This window comes from Schistocerca americana, chromosome 6, assembly GCF_021461395.2.
Source record: "Schistocerca americana isolate TAMUIC-IGC-003095 chromosome 6, iqSchAmer2.1, whole genome shotgun sequence".
Classification (NCBI taxonomy): Eukaryota; Metazoa; Arthropoda; class Insecta; order Orthoptera; family Acrididae; genus Schistocerca; species Schistocerca americana.
In genome coordinates, this window is record NC_060124.1 from 583,259,855 (window position 1) to 583,278,322 (window position 18,468).

Genomic DNA, 18,468 nt, shown 5'->3' on the forward strand with positions numbered 1-18,468 from the left:
AAAGTTATCTAGTTATTATTAATTTCAATATATTTTAGGTGAAACTAGTTATGTGAATAAATGTATTTTGACCTCGTGCCTCAACTGATATACAATTGCTTCAAAAAAGAAGCTGAACACTACTCTCTAATCAGGATTAATTTGTTGAAACTGTTCCCCCCAAAATCTACTATGTCACTGTGAGTAAGAGGTGTTTCTAACAATGAATAAGTGTTAGTAATGTTAGGAACACTTTGCCCCTTAAAACTGCAATGCTGAGGAAAATGGTAAATAATGAAATGTCCTCATTGTGGGTATACAGTGGGGTAGGAGGCATACATGATTATCTTTTAGATAATTAGTGGGTATTTTATGCAGTACTCTAACCTCTGGTGGCAGCAACAGCTCTAATCTGTGTACGTTTAAAGCTGAAATAAGCTCAGATGACAGACACAGGTATGTGCAGCTTCAGTCCTACACCACAGCTCAACAGTCACAGTAACCAGTAAATGGTGGCACACCAAGCTCCTGGCAACCTGAGACCACACGTTCACGGTGGGTGAGGGTCTGGAGAACACGCTGGGCACAGCTACAGTCGAACATGCCCTGTATTGATGTGGATCAGTCTGCATTCTTACTTTACTTAGATGAAAGTTCACATTGAGGAGACATCAAAGATAGCATACATCAGAAGTATAAGTCCTGCTGTCTAAATTATTGCTATGCAAAGCAGAAATGAGCGTGTTGTGTACCCAATAAAACCCCACACCATAACACCAGGTGCTGGGACAGTACGATAATGAATACAGTATGGCAACTTTCACTCTCAAGTGATGGTTTACACAGTACTGGGACCTCTCCTGTGCTTGGTGTTGTCACTGGGTGCACCAGTTTCACCAGGACTCACTCTGGCACTGCACCGAGGAGACAAGAGGAGAGGAGAATCACAATAGCAACTGTGACAGCATTTCGGCACTGTCCGTGTACATATAAGTCTTCAGCAACTGGCCAATTTCCTGACTCGAGGTACGTGACATGGTTGTGCGAACCTGCGTGCCAAGTGACCTCTCTTCTCGGACCTAGCCACAAGGGACCAGCGATATCCTGTAAAGGGTCGAGTGTGGCCCACCTGAATCCATTGATTCGACATTCAGATGATAGTCATGGGGTTCCAATGAAAGAGAGTTGCAATACAGAGTAATGATAAATCACAGTTTCAAGATGGCATAATCCAGTCAGTGTCAAATTCTGACCTGTGCTGGTAGATCTCACTCTTTCTTACACAAGGCATAACACAATCTGTTCACAAATGACTGAGATTTGAACAGGATTTCTGATGAGAAGCTGACTGCATAACCTCCTTATTTACAGAATGTACGTGGAGCTGCTGCTGCCAACTTTGTGTTGCTGTGCTGAAATGCTGATCATTTACATGTCTAAGCACACACTACTAATCTTGACAATATAATGATTGTTTCATGTTGTCATCATGGTACTGCATTTGCATTGACTAGCTGTCTCTAAGTAAAATGACTGGTAGTGAAAGAGATGCATACTTTCAAGCAATTTCATGTTTGAACAACTTACGGAAATGCAGCCAGGTGACATCTCCGACAGCAGCTAATATTTTGACAGATGCATACCCTATCATTTCAAGACACAAATGTTATGGGTGACACACACACACACACACACACACACACACACACACACACACACACAGTTAATTACCAGCAGATGAGCAAGTAGCATTAACTCTATTTGACCACGGAGAGAGCAGGATCTCAAGCAGAATTTAAGAACAAACCTCAGTCTCTATTTGTAAGATCACAGCTTTGGTGCATAGTATGCACCACAGCAGACAGTTACTAATGGTTGCTTCTTTGGTGTTTTCAATCAGCCCCGAAGCTGACGAAAACGTAAAATAAATCACCATTAAAAGCTCTCCAATTTAGTGAAAATGTTGCAGCACAAGGTTTTAGCTCTGTCCCAACAGCTGAAAGAGCACAACAGAATCTCTGTGTTATATTCCATTGGATGATCAGTGCCAAGGCAATGTTCTGCAATAATACACTTGCTTGGATATTGTAACCATATTTTATGCTTTTTCTCCGTACACTAGTGCTCCACAGTCCAGAGGGTCTAACTAATACATGACACACTAAAACTGTAGGAGATACGGTAGGCATTTGCCTTACACAAACTAAGATCATCCTTTAGTGACCCTAAAAGGACCATAATCTTAGTTGGTGGTTAAAACACACACTTCACACTTTGTGTTCACAGAGTATGACCAATCTAACTAAAAATCCTTCCTGCAAACGGCAAAAATGGCGCAGAGTTTGACGTCACCTGGTTACTATCATCACTCACCTGATTCACAGTTCGTCAGTAGTGCAAGATGCAGCAAATCTCGCTTTCCTATAAACTTTCTGACAAAAGGTGACTGCAAGTAGGGCTACCTCAGCTTACAAACTTTCAGGATCTGAGACGATGCGCGCCCTATAAACCAAGGTATGAAGTTCGTCTTCATATTGATGTGGACAATGACAACTATCAGCCTGAAAGTACAAATCAGTGTGAGTTAGCTTCCAATAAATGGCATGTCACAATGCACCATAAGCTTCCTTCTAACAAACACATCAGGGAAAGGAATGGGGGCACTCCCTTCCACCTCTACCATGTAGCAAATATTTGGGTGGATTTAATTTGGGTGTTCTGAAAAGCTGTTTTAATATTTACTTCCATGAGACCCAACAACAAAAATATCAAACACTCCACAGGTGCGCTGGCAGTTCACAATGTCCAATGGCCACAATATCTCAGCAATCACACATGTCGCCATCGTCAGGTACACTGACGAACTGACCCCCCAGGGGCAAATGATTGACCTGCGTCCCATCTCCCCTGAGGGCTGTTCTTTATGTGGTATGTCCCCGAAGGCTCATGCTGGTAGCTGAGGTTGTGACTGCGTAAAATTCTGGAGCTCTGTCAATAAGGCGGAGATGACCGTTTTACAACTTTGCACTTTGTTAACGATGGCAAGGAAATGCAGGTATCCCACATAAACGCAGAATCAAATCAACTGTCAACCTGGAGGTTGCACTCAAAAAAGGGTAGTAATAATAATAATAATAAAAAAATAAGAATTTGAGTGAGCAATTTCCTTACTCAAGTTAATTTCATGGAATGTAGGTCAACAATGCTGATACACACTGCAAAATGCTCACCAAACTGAGATTTACCAACCAAAAACCAATGATGCAGGATACTGCCAATATCTACATATATACCAGGAAAGCCACTGTACAGTTTACACCGGAGAGTACATAGTACCAACATTGTCGAATTTCTTTCCTATTCCATTTGCGTATGACTGCCTGTATGCTTCTGTTACCATAATCTCTCTTACCTTACTCTCATGGGGTGTATGTTGCTGGCAGAATGATGACACTTTCGTGCACACAAGAGTACTGTCAGCAAACAATGTTACAGTGTTGCTGATCCTACCTGATAAATTGTTTAATAATAATGGAAATTCCTTGATGCAGCAATCCCTAAAATAAAGGAACGGACCACTCACCTATAATGGATTGATGTATGGAGCACTGAAAAACATAACAGGAAACAGCATTCATACTAGCTGCGAGGACTAACTCTTTTTCTAGCAATAGTACACACACAACCACACAGACACCCAAACACAGATTCCTGTGGCGACAGCAAGACTGATTATTGATATTCGATTATTGAAAACAGTTGCCTGAGCTAACGGAGGTAGAGAGGTTGTAGAGAAGGATTCAGCAGGAAAGAGGCAGATGACTTTAAGGCCCCACAACAACATGAAAAGAGTACAGAGGGTACAGCAAAATGAGATGTAGGAAGAAAGAGAGGCTGGGGGTAGGGGGAACTGAGTGGTGAAAAGGAGGCAGGGGGAAGACAGAAAGGTGGAAAGTGAGAAAGGGGGGGGGGGGGGGGACGGACAGGAGGGAAGGGACAGTGGTTGAAAACGAGGAAACAGGTGTGTGTGTGTGTGTGTGTGTGTGTGTGGACAGCACAAGGGAATACTTTTCTGAAACTCTGAATGAATCACATGGTGGAGTGGGGTCAGGCAGTGGGAAGGGGTTTCTTTCTCTGTCACCTTCACAAAAGGTATAGTACATCTAACCCTGTGGCCCGAGTGAGCTGCCCTTCCTTTTTAATCTTCCCCAACCTACCCCTCTATTTTCCACTTAGGAGAAACTATTTATTGCAAAAGTTGACATGTGCCTACCAGTAGCAGCCTACTAACATTTCACATCCTGAAGGTACATATGGCTAGAAATTCTGTCTCGTAATTTTATAACTGAAGCTGTCTATTTTGTTCACTAAGAACAAGAACAATGTTATGTTTATCGTGATAACCACAAACAAAAATAGATTTGGCTACGACAAATGCTATTTTGATGAGTTTATGTCGATATTCTGAATTAAATGTCATGGCACATTGAAGGATATTTCCACAGGTCACAATGCGGGTCATTTTTATTGCATAACACTAACTTAATTTTTTGGAGGCACTGTGCAGTCTGTGATGTATGGCAGAATCCAAGACAGTTGCAGTAATACAATTATCCTGAAAGGTTTCAGCTAGGCGGTGATAACTAGGGCCCGGATTTTAATTACCTAAAAAACAGTGAAATATGCAAGCATTTATGACCTAAAACTTAAATAAATATGACCTTAAAAATAAAATATGACTTAATAGAAGTTTATTTAAAGCATTCTTGTTTGTTCATTTAATTTTTTATTCACCATAAAGTAATACAAAATTCACTTCTCAAAATATTGTAAGTATAGGTCTTTCTTTCTGTAGGGTTTGTGGCTAATTTGCACCTATTTTTTGAATGTCTGAATGTTTTATTTTCTACACACAAAATACAGTGAAAAGATCATCTATCAAAACAGTAAAACAATGTTTTTATCTCTACATAGTATTTTAAGTGTTTCACATTATTTAATACCGTATGTCACTCTTCAGTATCTGCAAAGTTGCTAAGGATCACATGGCGCATTTTCAGGTTTTCCACTGTCAAATATCTACGGTTGTCGCTGAGGATAGTTTTGTACCTGGAAAAGCTCCTCTTCACTTTACAAGAAGTCAGTGGAGCATACTTGAAGGCAGCCAGGTCACTGGAGTTCAGCTTTGTTTCAGTATCTTCAAATGTTGTGGCATTCCCTGAAATACTGTCACTAATTTTGCACAGTGTAGAACAGCCAGGATTCCGTTGGAGAACATTTTGCAATTTGATTTTCACTTTGTCAGCCACATGACCACGAGCTTGACCCAACTCACTCTGCACGTGTTGCACAATACTCAGGGCCTCACATAGCTGAGTGCCAACAGCTTCCAGTACAGGAGATGGTGGTGTTCCTATATAGAAATCAACATACACTAGACAATTTCCGTTTTGACCACAACTACAGCACTCGCCACAGAGACAACTTCAAACTTCCAACACATCGTTTAAAACTTTATGCCCAAACGCCAGAGTATATGGGATTAAAAATTTTCAATAAAATAAAAGGCAGTAATATATTTAAAATGGAGATTGGTTCACTGAAAAGATTGCTCTTTACTCTCCTGGTGGAAAAGTGTTATTATTCTGTCGATGAATTCATTGAGGACAGCTTCACAATCTGAATACAGGTATTGTAATACATTTAATATTTTAAGTACATGTGTAGCTGTAACTTAGAAATGTAAAATATAATGTAAACTTTTGTATTTCTCTTAAAAAAGTGAAAAAAGTTTCTTTTGTAAACCTTGACATGTCTCCTGTACATCAAATCAAATGATTTGAAAATTTTATGTAATGAGATGAATAAACCACATAACATAACATAACATAACATTTGATGGATTTTGATATCACTGAAAAATTGGCGTTGATGTATGCCAAGCTTCGAGACAATATATCTGTAAAAACTTCTTTCACAATTTTGATAGCACTTGATTCATCAATATCAAGCTCACAGAAGATTGTCTTTATTTGGGTGAAGTTGGTGCAGTAATACTCAGCAGCATTAAGCCAAGAACCCCATCGTGTAAGAACAGGTTTAGGTGGGAGAGGCGTTGAAGGTGCTCGTTCCTTGAATTTCTGCACCCGTAGCGGAGCCTTCACATAGATTTTCTTGCCACAGGAAATTAATTTGTCCACGTCAGGGTAATTTGATCGCACCTGTTCAGCAACTCTGTGCAATGCATGTGCAAGGCAAGTGGCATACGCCATACTGGGGTAGAGAATATGAAGCCTTTGGCTGCTTTAGCCATATATGATGCACCATTTGTTACAAGCAGCAAAACGTTGTCTCTTTTCACACCATCCGGCCACAGTAGCTTCAGAGAATTGTCAAACAAAATAGCAATCGTTGAATTGTTTACTCTACCAAGAGCTTCACATGCTAGTAGGAACATATCTCCAGGGCCATCAACTTTTAGAACACCAACAACAACATTTGCAATATATCGCCCACTAATATCCGTAGTTTCATCTATCGACAGCCAGATCTTTTGCTCAGCAATAGTAATTCGTACTTTGTTGAGCACATCATTGTAGCATACGGATAAATAGTTCTTTCTCAGTGTAGATTCATCTGGAACTGGTTGTGTTGTGTACTTCTCCAAGAACCGTCTGAATGGTGGATTCTTCAGCTTTTTGCAGGACACCATCATCTCACACAAATCACTGCAGAATGATTGCACGGTTGACGATTGACCTGTCTGTTCAAATAACAGCGTTTGCCTGCTGTTATTTTCAGCACTCTGTTTCACACAGCTGCTGTGATTAGCGGTATTACAGTGCTGTTGCACATTAAAGTACTTTTCTGCACTAACTTTAACTTCACACAGTTTACAAAACAATATTTTCCCAACAGTACTAAAGAACTTCTCTCCACATTCTCAAACATATCCTCGCAACTTCACACTGTCGGAGCACTTTGCTTTAGGCATGTTGAACAAGGCAAAGGCTGTATTCAAACTGGTTACTGGGAACACCTGTGCGACTGTGATGATTATTACGGCAGAAGCTGCCTTTGTTGGCTCTGAAAGAGTATTGTCGACTCTGCACAACAATGTTTTATGTTCGTGAAATGACTGTTGCGGTACACCGATTTTCTGCTAAAAGCTGTGTACTAATTTATTTGTTTATTTTTCACAACAGCACGTTGAATATTGTCTCGTGAGCAACATAGTCATTTTCTTATTCGTTGTCCTGTAAGATACGAGAAAAACCGTATATGTATTTTTGGCAAAAGTTGACGGAAATATGACCTATTATATCAAAAGTTAGCCGCAATATGACCTATTACTAAAATTTGTTGAAATATATGACTTTATATGCACAATCAAAATACATTTTTTGACACTAAAATGCCTAGATTTGTGCATAAATTGTTCTAAAATTCACCCTATAGTTCAGAAAAAAAAGAGTTGTCATTAAAATCCAGGCCCTAGTGATAACACAATGGTCTGAGAACAGTTTCTTTACTAAATTGTTTTCTTGTTGAAATTTTATAACGGATGTAGCAAAGTCACACAACACAATCATAGTTGTCAAATATATAAATCGTAAAGCTGCCTAGACCAGATGGACAGGGTACAGTATCTGAATGAAGCTAAAGACCCAATGAGAATCAGTGCTACAGGCAAACACAAACAAATAAGAACATCAACTGAGGGAGTTATTGTAATATTTCTAAGTATGGACAGGACTCAATTTTCTGACTTTCATTTTCTGAATTAATGCTTTATACCAGGCATATTAAACAGGGATGATGATGATAAATATTAATATTATTCTGTTTTTATATTATTATTATACTTTTGACATTTAATATTGTAAATAAAATGACAATCTTCTTCAATTTTTTATTTTTATTACTTGATGATACATACATCATAACCATATGGTGCCAAATACTAATCACTACACACCGCATCCTGTGTGTTTGTTTATGTTACAAAACATTGGATCTTTAGAACACCATTTTTTTAAAGATGTTACAATTTTTGAATTGTATGATAGTTGGCTACTTGCATTATAAAAATTTGTTCCATTTGAACAAAAATAGTCACCAATGTGCTCATATGTAAATAGTCACTTATTTAAAGCTGAATGTCAGTTTACTCCATCACCCATGAAAAGGTGAACAATCATCACTGTATCGTTGTCATTTAAGAGTACTAATAATATTTAGGTGCAGCTGGAAGCTGCTGCTTACCATTTAGTGAAGTTTCAGAATGAGTAGACGCAGCACACAAACATTCAGGTGTCAGCAAGTCTGCATTCATGAAATCATTCTGCTTATATTGGGTGTTTCAAAATGAATATCAGAATTTTAAGGCTTTGTAGCATGTATTACCTTCAACTTAAAATAATAAATAATACATCAAATGAAAGAGCAACTCAGACAGTTTTTCTCATAAGTGTTTAATCTGAGCACCATTAATCACAGAGCACATATGCTAACTTTGCAAATGAAATGTTACTGCATGACTGCGGAGATTTTCTGTACAGTGTTCTTCAGTGATGAATCAACTTTTTCATCTAAGTGGAAATGTGAACACATCCGGGGGTCAGAAAATCCCCACGAGATAGTACAGTTGCAATGAGACTCCCCTATATTGAATGTTCTTGGTACAATATCACAGCAGAAGATTTATGAGCCTTTCTTTTTCCATGAAGCAACTGTAACTGGTGTTTTGTATCTTGATTCACTATAACTATTTGTCCTTCCTCAACTGGAAGAAGCTGAACCACGTAACTGTATTTGGCAGCAAGTTAATGCACTGCCTCACTGGCATAACTCAGTACGATTGTTGAAAAACGACGTATCCAATGGCTGGGTTGGCTGCTAGGGTCCAGTTGACAGAGCTTGTTTCACGTGGGCTCCATGTTCGCTCGATCCGAAGCCATACATTTTTTGTTTTCGGGTTTCTTAAAGGATCTCTTTATCTGTACATTCGCTACAGCTGATCTACGTGACATAGGAAACTGGATTGAAGCAGTTGTTACAACAATTACTCCAGACACAATGATAAGGTCTTGGAAGAGCTCTGTGTGTGCTGTGTGATGAATGGTGCTCACATTGAACATTTGTATGACAAACTGAGTTGTTCTTTCATTTGATATTTTATTTATTATTTTATGTTGAATGTAATAAATGCTACAATGCATTGAAATCTCAATATTCATTTTGAAATACCTGGTACATAAACATAGGAGTATTCCAAGATTTTCTTTTCCCTCAAGTAGATTTCTTATCCATGAAGAAGCAGAATGAAAATTAGTTATCTTTTGTACCACAAGCCCAAATCTACTTTTCTCTGGTGGGAAACTTCAGGTTCCTGTAAAACATCTTGAGTTCAGGCTTCAGCAAACAGTACAAGCCTATAATGAGTAGTTTATATAGTGTGCTCAATTACTTAAAAATCAATTCAGTTTGACAGTCCTCAGTCCAGGAACTCAGATAGGCATGCAAAGCAATGCCTATAATCCTTTCAGCCTTCTCTATCCATAAATTCACTTAGGACAGGGCATCTTTACGCAATTCTCGGAAGACATAACACATGTGCCAACAGTGCACTGACTTCAACCTGTCTGCAGCAACTATTTTTGACTGGATGGTCTGAGAGATCTCTCTGCATACAGCACAGATGTGAAAAACTTGTTCTACACACTGGTGCCACCCCCTCCCCCCAAACAAAAACAATTCCTCATCTTTTATTGCTTCTCCCTTACTACTCCACTTCTTCAGTGATTAAGCTGCTTCCTTCCCTGATGGTCATGTGCTGCCTCATAGCAGATCAGGCTGTCAATACGATCTCTCCAGCCTCTCCCAGGTACTGCAGTTAGTATGAGAAACACAAAGCATCTGTTTTCTTATTGCAAACCAAGTCACAAGGCTGAGTGGTTCCCATAAATTTTCTTCTCAGCCTGCAAAATCTGAAGAAGCCTCAACAATTGAAGCTGGATTCATCGAGGAGGTCCTCGTAATAGCAGCTGTGGACCCTGTGTCCTACTCTGCAGTGCTGACCATTACACTACTGAGTCGGCTCCCCATTATATGTGAATGCAAATGCCTCTTCAGATTGCCAAACTGAGTGAAGCCTTTCCCACAAACTCCACATTCATGGGGTTTCTCGCCCGTGTGTGACCGCATGTGGACTTTAAGAACACTAGGTCTAGGAAACGTTTTGTTACACACATCACACTTGTATGCGTTCTCCCCCGTGTGGGATCGTTTGTGGCTTGTCAGACTGCCGTGGACAGTATAACACTTTCCACAAATGTCGCACACATATGGCTTCTCCCCTGCATGTGAGCGCATATGTCTCTTTTGTTTGCCAGAATCGGGGAATGATTTTCCACAAACGTCACATTTGAATGGCTTCTCACCTGTATGCGTACGGTTGTGGACATTCAGATGAGCTGTTTTCGCAAAAGTCTTTCCACAGATGCCACAAATGTAGGGCCTCTCACCGGTGTGTTTACGCATATGGTATTTCAACTGACAAGGTTTAGGGAAGGACTTTCCACATTCATTACAAGGATAGCTTTTCTCTCCAGTACGTGAACGCCTCTTCTTTTTCAAAGTGAGTCTCAATCTTGATAAAGTACTGTCATGTTCACTATAGTTGCTGTTCCACAACTTGTTACCATCACACTCTGACTCTTCTGGCAATGTGGTGTAATTTGAGTCATCCGTCAGATAAGCAGGAGTTTCTGCGTGGAGGGCTGCTTCTTCCACTGGAACACTGTTGTCATCAGCAGCAGGATTCGGCGGCCTAGTGAATGCCACAAATCAGTTCAAAGATACATGTTTAAAATAATTTAATTGTTTGTAAATGGGGGGAAAGTTACTTCACTGAACATAAGTTGCTATATGCGATCACTACTATTTTGTTATTCATGACTGATGGGATACATGAAAACATCAATAACATTGCAAAAAATGAATGCCAATAACTACTACAGTAAGCAACACACATTTATGCTACCACTAAGGGAAACAGGAAAATGACTCCATTACTGGCAAATGCATTTAAAAAGGTTTATGCACATTTTTAGGAGACAAGGAGAACATTACGAAAGCCACTAACCTTTAAGTTAAACACTGCCACAGTACACTGCAAAGAAATGTTAATGTATCGTCAAGTTTTTACTTGCAGCTTCCAATGTTGTGTACACTAACTGCAATCATCATCATCATCATCGTCATCTGCTAAATTGTGTGGTGTGCGTGTGTGTGTGTGTGTGTGTGTGTGTGTGTGTGTCAGAGATATAGGCTGGGCAAGAAAGATATGGAGGGTAAGAACTGGCATGGAGTGATGAGAGTAGGTGAGATAAGATGGGAGGAAGTGGAAGGGAGAGAGTGGATGTTGTTTGTACCTGGGCCTAGGAGAATGAGTTGAGGGTTGTTTTTTGGGAGGGGAGACCAGACAGCGAGGTCATCGGCCTCATCGGATTAGGAAAGGATGGGGAAGGAAGTCGGCCGTGCCCTTTGAAAGGAACCATCCCGGCATTTTTGCAGCGATTTAGGGAAATCATCCTAGGAGAATGGGAAGGATGGAAGTGGGTAGGGGTGATATATGAGGTAGAAACATAAGTACTGAAGAATAAGAGAGAAAAAGAAATGTGAGGGGAATGGAAGTGTTAGAGGGAGGCTGTAGAAAATATAGGAGAAACTGAGGAGAGTGGGCTTAACAAAACAAGCAGAGTATTAAAAACAGATCATAACAAGATGGCACCTATAAAAACATGTAGTGGCACAAGACTCTAGAAAAACAAGTTAACATCTAAGGGCACCCATACCTGAGGGGGGGAGGGGCATGGGGGGATGAGGGGGGGGGGGCATGGGGGGATGAGGGGGGGGCATGGGGGGTGGGGGCTGCAGGGAAAGGAAGAAATATACAGGGTGTCCCAGTAAAGTTGAGACAAACTTCAAAGGATTGCAGAGGGTGTCTTGAGGAACAAATCGAGGATAAGAAGTCATGTCCAGAAAAATCATCCAATGAGGCTACATAGTGCTGAAGTTACATGAGCCAGCAAATGCCACCTCTTCAGCCGTAAATGCGACATTGTACCCTGGTGGAAAACAGGTGGAACATCTCGCAACAATGTTTGTTATTCAGCAATTGCCACGATCACCAGTGGAGAAGAAGGAGCTACACTCATGCTCATAAATTAAAGATAATGCTGATACATGGTGAAACAACACTCTGGTGGGCAGTTTGCGGGTTTAAATCACCTCGGCATATGACCATATGGTGCATCTGACCTGCGGTCGTCGCACGGTGGCGCTGGCAGCAGTCCACATACGCAGAGGTGTGTTGGTGCATGTCAGAGTACAGTGCAACGAGTAAGTGTGCAGACATTTTCAGACGTGCTAATAGTGACTGTGTGTTCAAAATGGCTCAAAGAACACATATTGATGACGTTAAGAGGGGTAGAATACTAGGGTGACTGGAGGCTGGTCAAACACAGCAGGTCGTAGCACGGGACCTCCGTGTGCCGCAAAGTGTGATCTCAAGATTATGGCAACAATTCCAGCAGACAGGAAAAGTGTCCAGGTGCTACAGTACGGGACGTCCACAGTGTACAACACCACAAGAAGACTGATATCTCACCATCAGTGCCGCAGACAGCCACGGAGTACTGCAGATAGCCTTGCTCGGGACCTTACCGCAGCCACGGGAACAGTTGTCTCCGAACACACAGTCTACAGATGACTGAACAGACATGGTTTATTTGCCAGGAGACCTGCAAGATTCATTCCACTGACCCCTGGTCACAGGATAGCCAGTAAACCCTGGTGTCAAACACAGTACATGGTCATTGGAACAGTGGTCCCAGGTTATGTTCACGGCCGAGTCCAGGTATAGTGTGAACAGTGATTCTCACCGGGTTTTCATCTGGCGTGAACCAGGAACCAGATACCAACTCCTTAATGTCCTTGAAAGGGACCTGTATGGAGGTCCTGGTTTGATGGTGTGGGGTGGGATTATGACTGGTGCACGTACACCCCTGCATGTCTGACAGAGGAACTGTAACAGGTTGGTGTACAGGGACGTCATTTTTCACCAGTATGTCCACCTTTTCAGGGGTGCAGTGGGTCCCACCTTCATCCTGATGGATGATAACGCACAGCCCCACCGAGCTGCCACCGTAGAGGAGTACCTTGAAACAGAAGATATTAGGCGAATGGAGTGGCCTGCCTGTTCTCCAGACCTAAACCCCATCGAGCACGTCTGGCATGCTCTCGGTTGACTTATTGCTGCACGTCTTCAAACTCCTACGGCACTTCAGAAGCACCGACAGGCACTGGTGCAAGAATGGGAGGCTACACCCCAGCAGCTGCTCGACCACCTGATCCAGAGTATGTCAACTTGTTGTGCGGCCTGTGTATGTGTGCATGGTAATCATATCCCATATAGACGTTGGGGTACATGCACAGGAAAAGTGGCATTTTGTAGCACATGTATTTTGGGACGGTTTTCTCAACTTATCACCAATACTGTGGACTTATAGATCTGTGCCGTGTGTGTTCCCTATGTGCCTATGCTATTAGTGCCAGTTTTGTGTAGTGCCACGTTGTGTGGCACTACGTTCTACAATTATCTTTAATTTATGAGTATGAGTTTAGCAGGTGTGGAGAAGATGTAGTTAGCATGTGCGTAGAAAGGCCTTGTCTCCTATCAATGTCAGTCCCTGCTGCCTTAGTGGATGACTGAAACAGTCACAGTTTCCATCTGCAGTTAATTTTTCTGCTGTACACTGAAAAACTTTGTAGACTTAACAGGGGTACGTCAGCATGCAAATTCACATTTGCTGCTGAAGGGATGGCCTGGTGGCAGGTGGTGGTGCTTAAAACTTTGACACTCTGTAGCATCACTGGACTATGTTTCCAACACAGACGCCCTTCACAACCCCTCAAAGTTTGTCACAACATTTCGGGGAGGCACCATTTCAAAAAATGTTTTACATGTCTATATTACCTAGGTTTTAACAGCATCGGAACTGGAACTTTTTTTGTGGCTACTTACAAGTCACTAATTGTCTTCCAAAACATTCCATAACACCATAACACTGGGACTTTGTCACCAAGCTGCCCCCCCCCTCCCCCCAAAAAAGCTATCACATGGGTGACCATGTAAACATCTATAACTATATCTACATCTACATCTACACTCTGCAAACCACTGTGATCCGTATTGCAGATGATATGTCCCTTCATACCAGCTATTAGGGTTTCTTCCCATTCCAATCGAGGACGGAGCATGGGAAGAATGACTGTTTAAGTGCTTCTGTGCTGTAATTAATCTAATCTTGCCCTGATGATCCCTTCATGAGGGATACGTAGTTCCTACAGACTGATATAGTATATTCCTAGAGTCCTTGTTTACAGCCAGTTCTCAAAATTTTTCAGAATAGTTTACATTTATCGTCAAGAGTCTGTCACTTCAATTTTTTCAAAATTTCTCGGATGCCCCCCAAACATATGACCATTTGTGTTGCCCTTCCCTGTATATGTTCAATATCCCCCAGTTGTCCATTCTGGTACACAACCAACACACTTGAGCAATATTCTAGGATGGGGTCCACGAGTGATTTTTAAACAGTTTCCTTTGTAGACTCCATTTCCCCACTGTTCTACCAATAAACCAAAGTCTGCCACCTACTTTATTCCAGACTAAGCATCCCTACAAAGTGAGTTGGTGAGCTGGCTGATTCCAACAGTGACTCATTGATACTATAGTCATAGGATACTATATTTTTTTTCTTTTTTGAAGTTCACAATTTTACATTTCAGAACATTTAAAGGAAGTTGTCAATCTGCACCACTTTCAAATCTTAGCGAGATCAGACCAAATATTTACATAGCTTCTTTCATTGTAGATAATTTGCAACATCTGAAAAATGTCTGAGATTACTATTTAAATTTGGAGGTTACTATTAATACTGTCTGCAAGATAATTAATATACAACATAAACAGTACAGGTCCCAAGACACTCTTCTGTGGGGCACTGGAAGTTACTTCTACATCTGTCAATGACACAATATCCAAAATAGCATGCCGCATCTTTCCTACCAAAAAATCCTCAATCTCATCACAAACTTCACTTGACACTCCACTGATAGTACTTTTGACAATAAGCACAGATGTGATGCCCAGTCAAATGCTTTTCAGAAACCAAGAAAGACTGCATCTACCTGACTGCACTTATTCAAAACTTTTAGTATGTCAAATGAGGAAAGTGTGAGTTGGGGTTCACATGCTCTACATTTTCAGAATCCAGGCTGGGAGGCATGGAGGAGATACCTCATTACGTTTGAGCTCAGGATATGTTCTAAAATTCTACAACAAATCAATGTCGAGATATTGGGCAGCAGTTTTGTGGATCACTACTCCTACCCTTCTTGTAAGCAGCTGTGACCCTTCCTTTCCTCCAATTATGGGGCAGAGCTTTTTGTTCAAGGAATCTACAACAGATTATAGTTAAAAGAGGGCTAATTCAGTCTCAAATTCAGTATAGAATCTGACGAGATTCCACTGGGACCTTGGAGCTTAGTTTGATTTATTTTAACAATTTCAGCTGTTGCTCAACCCCACTGTGACACTAATACTTATTTAACTCACCTTTCCAGTGGCACGAGGAGTAATTTGGGGCAGTTCTCCCAGTTGTTCTTTGTAAAGAAACACTTGAAAATGGAGTTAAGACTACCTGCTTTCATATTGCTACACTCAATTTCAGTTCCCGACTCATCCTTGAGTGACTAGATGCTACATTTGGTGCCGCTTACAGCCTTTACATAAGACCAGAATTTCTTTGGGTTCTGTGAAAGACCTTTCCACACTATTTTGCTATGTTAATCACTGAAGGCTTCACACATTGCTCTCTTGACAGCCAAATGTGTTTCATTCAGCATCTCACTATCTATAACCCTATGCTTTGTTTTAAACCTGTTATGCAGCAGTCTCTATTTAGTAGTTGAGTGTGAACTATGGAGGGTCCCTCCCTTCATAAACTGCCCTACTGGTTATTTATCTATGCACTTCATGGTAAACTATTCTTTTAAACTTGACCCATAGTTCCTCTATGTGCTCCTGCCCTGCACTGAAAGTTTCATGCTCCTCGTTGAGATATGACACTACTGCTTTACTTTTATCTAGTTTACTGAACATATACAGGGTGTCCCAGCTATCTTGTCCACCCAAAATATCTCTGGAACATTAACATCTATTGGAAAACGACTTTCACCGGTATCAATGTAGGGCTGGGGCCCATGAATGTACATATTTGGAAACATTCTAAAACGAAAGCATATGTGTTTTTTAACACAAACATATGTTTTTTTAAATGGACCTCCTATATTTTTTCTTCAGCAATCCATAGCATGACAAAGCACATACACAATGGCGTTGATTGCATCGGAATATTCCCATTACATCCCGAGATATTAAGACACGAAGTTGACGCTTGAAACACCCAACATGCGCTGCTAGCGCACGTCCTGAGGCTCAGGCGTGCACCACATGCTGCCCATAATCGTAATGTGCTTGACATGCGTAATCACACTTCCATACTTATCAAGACGTCCGAAACGAATAATACGGTCTGCTGCGTGATTACGGGCAGAATGGGGTTCATGCCTGAGCCTCAGGACGTGCGCTAGCAGCGCATGTCGGGTATTTCAAGCATCAACTTCACGTCTCAATATCTCGGGATGTAATGGGAATATTGCGATGTAATCAATGCCATTGTGTATGTGCTTTGTCATGCTATGGATTGCTGAAGAAAAAATATAGGAGGGCCATTTAAAAACATAAGTTTGTGTTAAAAAACACATGTTGTTGTTGTTGTTGTTGTTGTTGTTGTTGTGGTCTTCAGTCCTGAGACTGGTTTGATGCAGCTCTCCATGCTACTCTATCCTGTGCAAGTTTCTTCATCTCCCAGTACCTACTGCAACCTACATCCTTCTGAATCTGCTTAGTGTATTCATCTCTTGGTCTCCCTCTACGATTTTTACCCTCCACGCTGCCCTCCAGTACCAAATTGGTGATCCCTTGATGCCTCAGAACATGTCCTACCAACCGATCCCTTCTTCTAGTCAAGTTGTGCCACAAACTCCTCTTCTCCCCAATTCTGTTCAATACCTCCTCATTAGTTATGTGATCTACCCATCTAATCTTCAGCATTCTTCTGTAGCACCACATTTTAAAAGCTTCTATTCTCTTCTTGTCTTAACTATTTATCGTCCATGCTTCACTTCCATACATGGCTACACTCCATACAAATACTTTCAGAAACGACTTCCTGACACTTACACTCCTGGAAATTGAAATAAGAACACCGTGAATTCATTGTCCCAGGAAGGGGAAACTTTACTGACACATTCCTGGGGTCAGATACATCACATGATCACACTGACAGAACCACAGGCACATAGACACAGGCAACAGAGCATGCACAATGTCGGCACTAGTACAGTGTATATCCACCTTTCGCAGCAATGCAGGCTGCTATTCTCCCATGGAGACGATCGTAGAGATGCTGGATGTAGTCCTGTGGAACGGCTTGCCATGCCATTTCCACCTGGCGCCTCAGTTGGACCAGCGTTCGTGCTGGACTTGCAGACCGCGTGAGACGACGCTTCATCCAGTCCCAAACATGCTCAATGGGGGACAGATCCGGAGATCTTGCTGGCCAGGGTAGTTGACTTACACCTTCTAGAGCACGTTGGGTGGCACGGGATACATGCGGACGTGCATTGTCCTGTTGGAACAGCAAGTTCCCTTGCCAGTCTAGGAATGGTAGAACGATGGGTTCGATGACGGTTTGGATGTACCGTGCACTATTCAGTGTCCCCTCGACGATCACCAGTGGTGTACGGCCAGTGTAGGGGATCGCTCCCCACACCATGATGCCGGGTGTTGGCCCTGTGTGCCTTGGTCGTATGCAGTCCTGATTGTGGCGCTCACCTGCACGGCGCCAAACACGCATACGACCATCATTGGCACCAAGGCAGAAGCGACTCTCATCGCTGAAGACGACACGTCTCCATTCGTCCCTCCATTCACGCCTGTCATGACACCACTGGAGGCGGGCTGCACGATGTTGGGGCGTGAGCGGAAGCCGGCCTAACGGTGTGCGGGACCGTAGCCCAGCTTCATGGAGACGGTTGCGAATGGTCCTCGCCGATACCCCAGGAGCAACAGTGTCCCTAATTTGCTGGGAAGTGGCGGTGCGGTCCCCTACGGCACTGCGTAGGATCCTACGGTCTTGGCGTGCATCCGTGCGTCGCTGCGGTCCGGTCCCAGGTCGACGGGCACGTGCACCTTCCGCCGACCACTGGCGACAACATCGATGTACTGTGGAGACCTCACGCCCCACGTGTTGAGCAATTCGGCGGTACGTCCACCCGGTCTCCCGCATGCCCACT

At 42.1% G+C, this 18,468-nt stretch overlaps 1 protein-coding gene across 8 annotated transcripts in view; it reads right to left on the reverse strand.

Annotated features, from left to right (window-relative positions):
- The window catches only part of LOC124619308 (gastrula zinc finger protein XlCGF17.1-like), a 176,826-nt gene that overhangs the window by 35,970 nt on the left and 122,388 nt on the right, over positions 1-18,468 (reverse strand). For 7 of the 8 annotated variants that reach the window (XM_047145614.1, XM_047145608.1, XM_047145609.1 and 4 more), the window contains one exon: positions 7,878-10,810. The exons of the other annotated variant lie outside the window; for it this stretch is intronic. In XM_047145614.1, the coding sequence (XP_047001570.1) occupies positions 10,042-10,810 (769 nt within the window). In that variant the 3' untranslated portion in view covers positions 7,878-10,041. Of the gene's footprint in view, positions 1-7,877; positions 10,811-18,468 lie in introns of those variants that run through there. 8 annotated transcript variants of the gene reach the window in all.